The sequence below is a fragment of the Phyllobates terribilis genome, unplaced genomic scaffold, assembly GCF_046119375.1.
Source record: "Phyllobates terribilis strain yellow unplaced genomic scaffold, ASM4611937v1 Scaffold_2__4_contigs__length_985480577, whole genome shotgun sequence".
Taxonomy (NCBI): Eukaryota; Metazoa; Chordata; class Amphibia; order Anura; family Dendrobatidae; genus Phyllobates; species Phyllobates terribilis.
The window spans coordinates 161,214,158-161,226,635 of NW_027362762.1; the positions used below are offsets into that span (position 1 = coordinate 161,214,158).

General features: G+C 40.4%; 1 protein-coding gene across 3 annotated transcripts in view; it reads right to left on the reverse strand.

Annotated features, from left to right (window-relative positions):
• The window catches only part of GTF2H4 (general transcription factor IIH subunit 4), a 44,982-nt gene that overhangs the window by 24,351 nt on the left and 8,153 nt on the right, over window positions 1-12,478 (reverse strand). For all 3 annotated transcript variants that reach the window (XM_073663199.1, XM_073663198.1, XM_073663200.1), the window contains exons 2-4: window positions 5,024-5,143; window positions 1,217-1,321; window positions 430-561 (exon numbers count right to left, since the gene is read on the reverse strand). In XM_073663199.1, coding sequence (XP_073519300.1) covers window positions 430-561; window positions 1,217-1,321; window positions 5,024-5,142 — 356 coding nt within the window. In that variant the 5' untranslated portion in view covers window position 5,143. The remainder of the gene's footprint in view (window positions 1-429; window positions 562-1,216; window positions 1,322-5,023; window positions 5,144-12,478) is intronic.

Consider the following 12,478-nt stretch of genomic DNA (forward strand, 5'->3'; position numbering starts at 1 on the left):
GCACCCCTCCATCCCCATCCTGGTATGCATGGCACAGCAATCCCCAATAGGTGATTCTAGAATTTCTAAGTCAATATCAATAACAGCTTTTGCTTTTTGACCCTAGAACTTTCCTGCCACAATCTATGAACGTTCTTCATGGAAAGGACTGAGCTCAGTGATAAAGGGGAGCAATGCCAGAAACGCATCTGAGCGGTTTCTATCTACCATCATGGATTTTTTTAGTCGTTTGTACAATCAAATAAAGTTTTGAAGATTTTAGCCACTTTGTCGGTACCTGGAATTTTTTTGACTAACTACTTACCGCTGATTAGTGGACGTCCTGGAGCAGCAATATTTCAATGTGAACGGTCATTTACTACATATACACATTATTATTATTTTTTTTTTTTTTTTGTTTGTTTAAACCCGAGACATAATTGTCCTTACCCGCCCAGCAGGGCAATCTTCAGATTTTCCCTGAAAATGGGATTCAGTATGAGACCATGTAGCCCCCCGGGAAGTTGTTGTGTGTGCCACAATCGCAGTCCAGACAGAATCTGTGTGTTCTCCTCATGTTCCCTGGTAAATTAATGGAAATAAATCTATGCATTATTACTGGTAGATTAAAAATTATAATGAATAGTCAAATGAAATCTTCATAAAAGCCTTCAAGTAATATCTGTATCCTATGGGTTAGTAAGGTAAACACCAGTTTTTCAACCATTAATAAAGGTTGCAGAGGATCAAAAACAAACAGGTGCTACTCTCTTCCAAAAACAGTGCCTCTGCTGTCCAGAGGTTGTATGTGGTACTGCAGCTCTTTATTTCAGCCACTCAATCTACAGCTCTGGCAAAAATTAAGAGACCACTGAACAGTTTTCTATTGGAAAGCATGGAAAGACTGGTGGAACGCAGCCAAGACGCATGAAAGCTGTGATTAAAAATCATGGTTAGTCCACCAAATATTGATTTCTGAACTCTTCCTGAGTTAAAACATGAGTAATTTGAGGTCTGAAAGCCCAGTTTCTTTTTTAGTATTTTAACGCTTTATCATTTGCTGCAAATAAATACAAAACTTTTAGCTTTGAATTTCAGAGACATGTCAGTAGTTTATAGACTAAAACAACAATGTACATTTTACTCAAAATTATACCTATAAAGAGAAAAATCAGAGAAAATGAAAATTTTGCAGTGGTCTCTTGATTTTTGCCAGAGCTGTATATTCATCACTTACTTGTGACTTTCCTTCTTCACCCACAAAGCAACAGCCGCCTGTGGCAAGGGCTGTTCAAGAAACAGCATACGCATCACATAGTTCTTGGCGAGGCCTGGGAGTTCTCTAAGATAGAAAATCAAATCGTGAAAGGTTGGAATAAAACTAATGTGAAAAAGAATATGATCAGTGAACAGCTGGACAAGACGATAAAACAAGAAAACAGGAGAAAATCAGGTAGAACGACTTCTATGATAAAGCAGATCTCCACACTCACAAAGTCCGAAAGCTCTCCATGGAAAAATCTGACATCACACGAACAGCACAAGGATCAATGTTATTTAACTGGGCTGTTCAGACGACCATTTTTTCACATGGACCAAACCTGCGCATGAAAAATAAATTGCAGTTTTCTACGGTCTCTTCCATATTTTGGGTGAGACTCACCTATTCAAGTCTATGGGTGCACAAAAAAAAATTTGGATCCCACATGGATTAACTGTATACAATCCGATTTATACAGATACATTGCAATTATTAACTTAAAGGGGTTGTCCACTACTAGGACAACTCCTTCACGATCTAAAAGGTTTTCCCCCGATCAAATAAAAAAGCCTATACTCACTTCCCGTGTCGGCGTTGTTCCAGCGGTGTCAGCACTCGTGGTCCCGGGGCTCCTGTGCTGTTGTTGTGACATGTGACGCCGGCGACCAATCAGCACCGGCGTCACTGTTCCGGCCTTCAGACAAATTGAACATGGAGAGGAAGTCAGAGATCAGCTGTAGCCCTGACTTCCTCTTCATGTTCAATTCGTCAGAAGGTGGGGCCAGTGACGCCAGCGCTGATTGGTTGCCGGCGTCACATGTCACAACTGCACGGGAGCCCTGGGGAGAGCGAGTGCCGACACCGCTGGAACGGCGCCAGCACGGGAGGCGAGTATAGGCTTTTTTACTTTATTAGGGGCAAACATTTAGATCAAGAAGGTGTTGTCCTAGTAGTGGACAGCCCATTTAAGTTAATAATTGCAATGTATCTGTATAAATTGGATAGTATACAGTTGATTTTATCAGGGCTAAGCGTTGGGTATGAGAAGGGGTTATCCAGGTAGTGGACAACTTCTTTAAACTGTTTTTGGTCTTGGAAATTTCATTCATTGCTGATGTATAAAAAATCGTCCATTTTTCCTGGATGATTTTTTTTATATGTTCATGTGAAGTCAGCCTACATGTGTAAATTACCATATATCTTTTTCTCGTTGGTGGGTTTGTATTTTATAATTATTTATGGTGGAAAAATGCTGTCCATGTACACAGTTCCTAGCAATCTTGTATTTATACACAGCAACCAATTATGAGAAGAGCTGCAGTGTAAAGCAAACTGAAGAGAAAACAAAAAGTCACGTGAACCTTTAATATTTAAAGGGTTTTTTTGTTTAATCAAACCCCTGTTCCCAGGCTGCAGTTTTGTTTTTTTAAACAAGCCTGTGTTTTACTTACGTTTCCACTGACTGGCAAACAAAAAAGTTCTCAGAAAAGGGAGATACAAACTTAATTTCTTTTCTACAAAGTTCTGATTTTTTTAAAACAATAAAATATATAAAAAAATAATACGCATGCACTATTTGGCATCATGGTAACTGTATTGACCTGCAGAATCATGGGGTCTGGTCATTTTTACCGCACACTCAGCGTCATCAAAATGAAACCACCCAAAATGGCGACATTGAGATTTTTGTCACCATTTCACCCCAGTACATTATATGGTAAAGATAATTGATTTCATCTAAGGCTGTGTGCCCACGATGCGTTTTTTAAGCGTTTCTGCTGCGGCAAAAAAGCTGCGGAAACGCTTAAACGCATGGTAGAAGGCCAGCCATGTTCCCCAATGATAATCCGCATGTGCTGTGCACATTGCTGCGGAAATTTCTGCTGAGGATTATCATTGCGGGAAAAAACGCAGCACTACCAATTAGGCGTTTTCGCCGCCATTGACTTGCATTGGAACGCATGGAATCCACATCACTGTATATGTAGATGCGCATTCCATGCGTTCCAATGTGTGGATGGTACCCGGGTGTGGAGGACAGGAGACTCTCCTCCGGACCCGGGTACCATAGAACCTGTAAAAAAAAGAATAAAATAAAAATAAATATTATAATTTACCTTCTGATGGCCCCCGGTCTCCTTGTCTTCACTAGCCGGCAGCTCGCGATGGACTGAAGGACCTGCGCTGACATCATAGTCATGTGACGGGTCACGCGATGTTGACGTCGGCAGGTCCTTCAGTGTACCACTGCCGGCAAGGGAGAACGGAGGGAAGCAAGACTCCGGGGGCCATCAGAAGGTAAGTATAGATTTATTTTTTATTTTTAAACATTCTTTACGGTCACACTATATAAATCCATGCCGTTTGCATGGATTTATATAGTGTGACCAAGTTGAGAAGGACTTTACAAGTGATGCTAAAATCTCTTGGAAAGCACTTGACAACCCGCATGCGGAAATGCAAGTGAAGAACGCTTCACATCCGCATGTCCCTGGCAGGAAAACGCATGTACAATCCGCATGTACAATCCGCATGTGTTTTTTCTGCCAGGAGAGATGCAGAAACGCTCAGGAAAAATCCAGAGTATTTCTGCATCGTGGGCACATAGCCTAAAACTACAACTCGTTCTGCAAAAAAATGTCCTTATATAATTTTCTCAACAGAAAAATAAAAAAAAATTGCTCTGGGCTTAAAGGGAGTAAAAAATTTAAATTGTCTCCAATGAAAAGGTGTTAAAATTTTGTGCTGATATTTGCTAGCCCACAAACGATTTTTTCCCGTGAAAAAGAAAGACTGTCTGTCCTTCGGCCGAAGTTACTAAACAAATGTACACGATTTAAATGGCTGTAAAGTCCAATGTGGACTAGTGCATGGCTGTGGCAATGTACTGAACTTTCATAACAAGAGAGTTTGCTCAATAGTGGTTCAACCATCACCCTTGGGGTGTGTGCACACTACGTCTTTTTCATGCAGATTCCTCCTGCAACCCCTCTGAAATGCGCTCAATAAATATTAAGAATAATAAACATATGTACCGCAGTGTAAAAATGACTTGCTTAGCACATGTTCCATCACTTCTTTTAAATGGCTTTGAAAGGTGTGAAGCGGCTAAAAGAAGTGACCCGTCCATTCTTCTCGCGGCTTCCACTAAAAAGTGGATATAACATAAGAAAAGAAAAAAGGACGGTTGCAAAGCAGCCACAAAAATGATGAAAAGACGACAAGGAAGACGCTTCTGGAAAAGAACACCACTTGTGTTTTCCTGAAGTGTCTATTCAATGTGTATGGCCACTTTGAGGGAGGGCTCTCTTAGATGGCTGTATGTTCTCTCTTCTGAGAGAATCGGGCTGATTATGCTCTGATCAAACCCTGATCAGAGTCTCAGCATAGTGTGATGTGATTCCCTCGGATGAGAGAATTGGAGCACACTGTGAGGAGAAGATGAAGAACACAATTTTTCCATCTTCTCCATTCTGTAAGTCTGCAGAACTCAGATGTCATCTGAGTGCAGTCCGATATTTTCCATGCACCCATAGACTTGGAATAGGTGAGTAGCATCCAATTTCCGAGTGAAATCACAACATGCTGCAGTTTGTTTTTCACGTACAGATTCTGACAGTGAAAAAAATTGTGCATCAGCACTGCCCTATTGAATAACATTGGTCCGAGTGCTAGCATATAATAAAAAAAAAAAAACTCGGATAGCAGTTGTCCAATGTATACACTGATGTGAGCGAACCCTTAGGAAAATAATCAGTTACCAATTTATATTTTATCATTCACCTAAAAACAGCCAGGCACGTAGCAGGATGATTGTACAGCCGATCAAGGACACCCGGACTCAGCTCTTGAAGAAATTCATGCAGATTTTTGCACTTCAGCTGCACTCGCTGTAGCTTCATTCTGAGAAAAACAGGACAATAGCATTAGGCTACTTGTACATTAGAAAAAATCCTATTTAAAATGTATATTATGCTGATAGCAATTGTGTTTTCTGGGGTAGATGGCAGTTTGTTTGTTTGTTTTTTTACTGCAGTCGGAGAAAAATAGAAATCATGCAGATGACATATTACAATATGGACAATGTCGTAAGAGTATGTTCAAACATAAAAAATTGAGGGTTTTTTTAGCATAAAAGCGCAGGCTATGGCCAAATACATTGTGGGAAGTACAAAAGTCAAAAAGACTTAGTTACTTACCAGTAACGGGATTTTTCGGAGCCCATGACAGCACCACGAGAGAGAGGATCCGCCCATCAAGGACAGGAAACCTACAGGTTAAAAAGGGCGGCACCTCTCTCCCGCCTCAGTTTAGTTAACAGAGCATGAGAGGACCGCCAAGGTTAATTACAACAAAACAAATTCATTTTAAGCCAATTACTTTAAGTAACTTCCCCCGAGGGTGCAAAAAAGGAAATTAATTCTACGGGAGTGCGAAAAACACCAGTGTAGGGAGGGAATATAAGGGTGCTGTCATGGGCTCCGAAAAATCCCATTACCGGTAAGTAACTAAGGCTTTATTCGTACTCCCATGACAGCACCACGAGAGATTTACAGAGACGAAAGAAGATTAGGGAGGGACTACAGCTTGAAGCACCCTTCTCCCAAAGGTGAGATCAGAAGAGACACCCAAATCCAATCTATAATGCCTATAGAAGGTAGAGGGAGAAGACCAGGTGGCACGCTTTCATATGTCTTCGATGGAAACCCCTGTCTTCTCCGCCCAGGAGGTTGCTACTGCTCTGGTGGAATGCGCTCTCAACCCCTCCGGTACTTCCTTATCCCCTGAGGAGTAGGCGAGGGAGATGGCCTCTCTAATCCATCTCGCAATTGTAGATTTTGAAGCTTTACAACCTTTCCTAGTCCCCTGATGGCATATGAATAGGGAACTATCTTTCCTAAAACTGTGTGAAACCTCCAGATATTTAAGTACGCACCTCTTAACATCCAATGTGTGTACTTTCTCCTCTTTTTTATTTTTAGGGGGAAAACAAAAGTTGGAAGATTAATCTCCTGAGTCCTATGGAACCGAGTGACTACCTTTGGAAGAAAGGCTGGGTCAGGTTTTAATACAATTCTATCATCCAGAATTTGAGTAAATGGTGGGGATATAGAAAGAGCCTGTATGTCACTTACTCTTCTGGCTGAAGTCAGGGCAACTAACAGGGCTGTTTTAAGAAGAATAATTTTATGGGAGGCTAAATCTAGGGGCTCGAAGGGTGGGTTAGTCAAGGCATTTAGGACTAGATTTAAATCCCAGGGAGAGGATTTAGTTTTAATAATATGTCTACACCTAAAAGAAGCTTTTATAAACCGTGCTACCCAATAATTAGCAGCTATATCGGAAGAAAACAAAGCTCCCAAAGCCGAAACTTGTACTTTCAAAATACTAGTGGCTAGGCCCTGTTCTAAACCCCGCTGCAGAAATTCTAGTATTTTCCCAACAGGGGGCCCATCCTCTGGTTTAAATTTCAAAAAGGACAGAAACTTCCTCCAGGTCCTAGCATAAATGCAGGTAGTAACGGGTTTTCTGCTACATAAGAGAGTGTTCACTACATTTGTGGAGAAACCTTTGCTGGTTAACAGCGCCCTTTCAAATTCCATGCCGTTAAATGGAGATTTGAGGCTGGAGGATGGGAAACCGGACCCTGAGTGCGAAGGTCAGGGATCTCCGGAAGAACCCAGGGGTCTGATATGGACATTCTTCGGAGGCAAGGGAACCACGGTCTTTTGGGCCAAAAGGGGCATATGAGGCTAATTCTGGCTTTGTCTGCCCTGATCTTCTTTATGACTGATGGAAGCAGGATCATGGGAGGAAATGCATACGCCAAAGGGAATTCCCAGGGAACCATGAAGGCGTCCACTGCCAGGGGTCTTTCCCTGGGTTTTAGGGAACAAAATGTTGTCACCTTTCGATTGGATTTTGTCGCAAACAAGTCCACTGTTGGAAGACCCCACATTGCCACAATCCTGGAGAATATCTGAGGGTTTAAGGACCATTCTCCTTCTTTTATGGAAGTACGGCTGAGAAAATCTGCTGTGACGTTTTCTTTCCCTCTTAGATGAACATCAGAAAGGGAGAGACAATGATCCCCTGCATTCTGAAGAAGTCTGTCCGCTACTCTCATTAAGTCTCTTGAACGGGTTCCCCCTTGATGATTTATATAAGCTACTGAGACTTGATTGTCCGAGAGTATACGGACATCCTGGCCCTGTAAATATACAAGAAACTTGTTGAACACATAATCAACCGCCAAAAGTTCCTTAACATTTGAGGAAAAAAGCACCTCATTTTCTGACCAGGTCCCCGGAATTAAGTTACCTTCAAAATGGGCTCCTCACCCTGTAGCACTTGCATCTGTAGTCAAGACTGCAGTAGGTTTACATTCACAAGAGACTCCCCTAGAAAGATTAGTGTGTACTAACCACCAACAAAGGGATTGTAAGGAGCGAGGGGCCAAGATAAACTCCCAGTCTAGATGTCCATCTAGGATTGAGTCGCTATACAATATATCCCATTGAAGTGCCCTTGAGTGAAATTGGGACCAACGCACCGCGGAAAAACTCGAGGTCAAGGTCCCTAATAATGACATGGCTTTCCGGAGTGACATAGAGGGTCTATCCATACAATGTCTTACTAAGCTCTGGATTTTTGCAATCTTTTCTTCTGATAAATAGCATAACTGTCTTTCAGAATCTAAAATGGCCCCCAGAAACTGTTGAGCTTTTAGTGGAGTCAGTCTAGATTTTTCCAGATTTAGAAACAAACCTAGTCCTTCCAGGACAGAAATAGTTTCCTGAAGGTGGGCCTCGCATTGAACAAAGGAGTTCCCCACTATCAGGTAATCGTCAAGGTAAGGGATTATTAAGATGTCTTTTTCTCTTATATGGGCCATAACCTCTGCCACTAGTTTGGTAAAAATTCGCGGGGCTATAGCTAACCCAAAGGGAAGTGCAGTATACTGAAAGTGTTTAACCACCCCACTTATTTCAATGGCCACCCTCAGATACTTTTGATAGTCCTTATGAATGGGAACATGGTAATATGCGTCCTTAAGATCCAGAACTACCATATAACAGTGAGGAAAAAGTCATTTTATTATAGTTTTTAAGGATTCCATTTTAAAGGTGTCTATTTTAAGAAAGCTATTTAAAGATCTTAAATTTATGATTGTCCTGAAACACCCATCTGGTTTGGGGACCAGGAAGAGTGTGGAGTAGAATACGCAACCCTCTTCTGAATCCGGAACCTCAATCAGGACATTTTTCTTTATTAGGATTTGAACTTCCGATACGAGGGCAGTCTGCCGCTCTGGGGAGGAACTAGAGGGAACAATCAAGAATCTTCAGTAAGGAAGAGTTTGAAATAGAAATTTAAGACCAAACCTAATCAGGCTCAAAATCCAATTACTATGTGAAATTCGTTCCCAAGCTGGGAAAAATAACGACAATTTCCCTCCCACCTGGGCCGATTGTGATTTCCCTGGCTTCTGCTCATTTTTGGAAGAAGAACCAAAGAGTAGGCCTCTACCTTTGCCACCTCTTTCTTAGAATTTCTCTTGTTCTCTGAAAAATCTTCTTCGGATAAATTTCTTTTTCCGAAACGATTTCTTAAAAGAGGGTAGAGGTACAGATGGAAATCCCTTCTTAGGATCTCCAGCTTTTTACAACAGTTCATCCATGGTCTGGCCGAAAAGATATTCCCCTTCGCAAGGAATTGTACAAAGTCTAGACTTCGTCTGTACATCTCCAGGCCAGCATTTAATCCATAGGGCTCGTCGAGCAGCATTTGATAGAGCTGATGATTTTGCTGCCAATCTAACCGAGTCCACAGACGCATCAGCAAGAAAGGCCGCTGCACCCTGGACCCGGGGAAGGGAAGAAATAATCTCCTTCCTAGAGACACCCTCCTTTAGCTGATTGTCTAGCTGTTCCAGCCAAACCATCAGGGCTCTCGATGTGCAGGTGGCTGCCACTGCTGGTTTCAGAGCTCCTGCAGCTGTCTTCCATGCACCTATCAGGAAAGTATCGGCTCGTCTGTCCAGGGGGATTCTTAATGCTCCCATGTCGTCAAATGGGAAAGAAGACTTTTTTGATGCCTTAGCAATGGCAACATCTAACCTTGGTGCTTTTGACCAAGAGGTACATGCGGCATCGTCATATGGATACCTCCTTTTGAAAGAGGGAAGAACGCTGCCCTTGCTGTCTGGCTTTTGCCACTCTCTATCAATGAAATCTTTGACTTTTGTATTTACGGGGAAGCATCTTTTCTTCTTCTGACCTAATCCCCCAAACATTACATCCTCTACAGATTTTTCTGGTCTCGTGTCTATAATGCCCATGGTAGTCCGGACAGCTTTCACCAAGGCATCAACCTCCAGCAGAGGAAAACACTGTCTATCCGACTCGTTATCAGGCACCATCACCCTCATCAGCGAACTCTAATATTTCTTTTTTAGAGCTGGTAGTGAAACACCCCCCATTAACAGAGATATTATTACCCAGCATCGAGAACGATTCACAGATAGCAGCACCAATGTCTGTGCAAGGGGGAATAAACATGATTTTGAAATATTTCCCACAAAACTCCACAAAATCGCTAAAAAGAAAAGGAGGCCCAGGGGGTCCAGAGGAGGGAGAAAAAAGAAAAAAAAAGTGCAGACTGTAGAAAAGGAAAAGAAGCTATAGCAGAAGAAAATAATAACAGGAAAAATACAGTCCAGATTTTTAATCCTTCTGAACACTGTTTGACAAAATCGGAATTAACTGTTCTTTCTAAAGGTCTAGGTTTTTGCCCAACACAAGAAGCAAAAGCCTTTGACCTTTTTATAGATTTAAATTAGTATATCCGTAAGCTTACAATAGCAAGTCATTTTTCTATACAGAAATGTTCAGAAAATGATAGAGCTGAACATATAATGGAAAAACCTGATGAAAATTTGGATAGTTTTTTACATAAAGAAGTATGCCCACAGTCCAAATTCAACCCGGTTCACCACCGGGGTAGTAATTTGGAGACATTTTTCTCGTTGGTAAATGAAGAATTTTGCAATATTAATGCAAAAACTGCTGGTATAAAAAATAAAAATGTGAATGAAAAATCCAAAAAGAAAAATGATAACACAAAAACACATGGTTATAAGCAAAACATCTCTAGGGAAGAAAGGAGGGCTATGAAAAATCTAAAGGAAATACTAAGATAGTAATAAGGGAAGCAGACAAGGGAGGGGGGATTGTACTTCAAGATAGGGAAATATACCTGAAAGAAGCTCATAGAATACTTGCTGATGAAAAATATTATAAAAAATTGAGCAAAGATCCCTCTAAAAAGTTTTTGGAGGAATACCATGATTTAATTAATGAAGCATTTGGAAAAAATATTATAAACAAAAAAGAAAGAAGATTTCTGATTAATAAGAATCCTAATACAGCTATATTTTATCACCTTCCAAAGGTACACAAATGTCTTAATAACCCACCGGGCCGGCCTATAATAGCAGGCATCGGTTCCCTTACAAGTCAGCTGTCCCATTACATTGACTTGTTTCTTCAGGATATAGTTAAAACCTTACCCTCATATTTAATGGATTCAAATCAGTTACTAAGTGAATGTAAAAACATCATATGGGAGGATGACTTTCTTTTCATCACTATGGATGTAAACGCCTTGTATTCGAATATCCAACACGATCTGGGAATAAAAGCGGTGGAGCACTATCTGAATGGCGTTCTAGATATGCCATACCCTCAGAGGGAATTCCTTCTGAAAGGTCTTCAGTTTATATTGGAACATAATGTCTTCATTTTCCAAGACCAACGCTATATACAGCAACTCGGTACAGCGATGGGGACGCGGGTAGCCCCAAGTTTCGCAAATTTGTTTATGGGGCTATTCGAGTCCTCTCGCCAATAAACCAACAATGTTATACTGATAATATAGTGCTATACCGTCGTTTTATTGATGATTTAATGATTATATGGAGGTGGAGTGAGGATAAAGCGGAGCAGTTTATCAGCGAGATGAAGAGAAACCAATGGGGCATTACATTCACCGCTAAAACTAGTAAGGAAAAAATTGACTTTTTAGACCTGGAGTTATCACAAACGGATCATCAGTAAAACCTTTTTTAAAAAAACGGATACAAATGGCTTTTTACATTATTACAGTGCGCACTATAAAAAATGGAAATCTAATATTCCCTACAGTCAGTTTCACAGGATCAGAAAAAATAACACGACTACAGATGACTATATTAAACAGTCCAAAATTCTAATCAACAGGTTTGATGATAAAAAATATCCATAAAAATTGACCATGAGTGCTTATGCAGCAAATTTACAGAAAACTCAGGATGAATGTTTGATAAAATAGAAGGACAAAAATAGTAAAAACTGTGAGGAAGTAAAAAAAAAAAGAAACAATAGATGGCAGTATAATTTTATAACAGCCTTTAATCGCAATAATAATGACATCAGAAAGATATTGAATAAATATTGGTATCTACTCAAAAGGGATACATATCTGAAAAAAATCCTACCACAAAGACCGAATATCACCTTTCGCAGGGGACAAACCATGAGAGGCATTATTGCTCCCAGTAATTTAACCCCTTAAGCCCCGCGGGTGGTTTGCACGTTAATGACCGGGCCAATTTTTACAATTCTGACCACTGTCACTTTATGAGGTAATTACTCTGGAACGCTTCAACGGATCCCCCTGATTCTGAGATTGTTTTTTCGTGACATACTGTACTTCATGATTGTGGAAAAATTTCTTCGATATCACTTGCGTTTATTTGTGAAAAAAACGGAAATTTGGCGAAAATTTTGAAAATTTTGCAATTTTCAAAATTTGAATTTTTAAACCCTGAAATCAGAGCGATATGTCACACAAAATAGTTAATAAATAACATTTCCCACATGTCTACTTTACATCAGCACAATTTTGGAACCAAAATTTTTTTTTGTTAGGGAGCTATAAGGGTTAAAAGTTGACCAGCGATTTCTCATTTTTCCAACAAAATTTACAAAACCATTTTTTTAGGAACCACATCACATTTGAAGTCACTTTGAGAGGTCTTTATGACAGAAAATACCCAAAAGTGACACCATTCTAAAAACTGCACCCCTCAAGGTGCTCAAAACCACATTCAAGAACTTTATTAACCCTTCAGGTGCTTCACAGGAATTTTTTGAATGTGGAAGAAAAAAATTAACATTTAACTTTTTTCACAAAAAT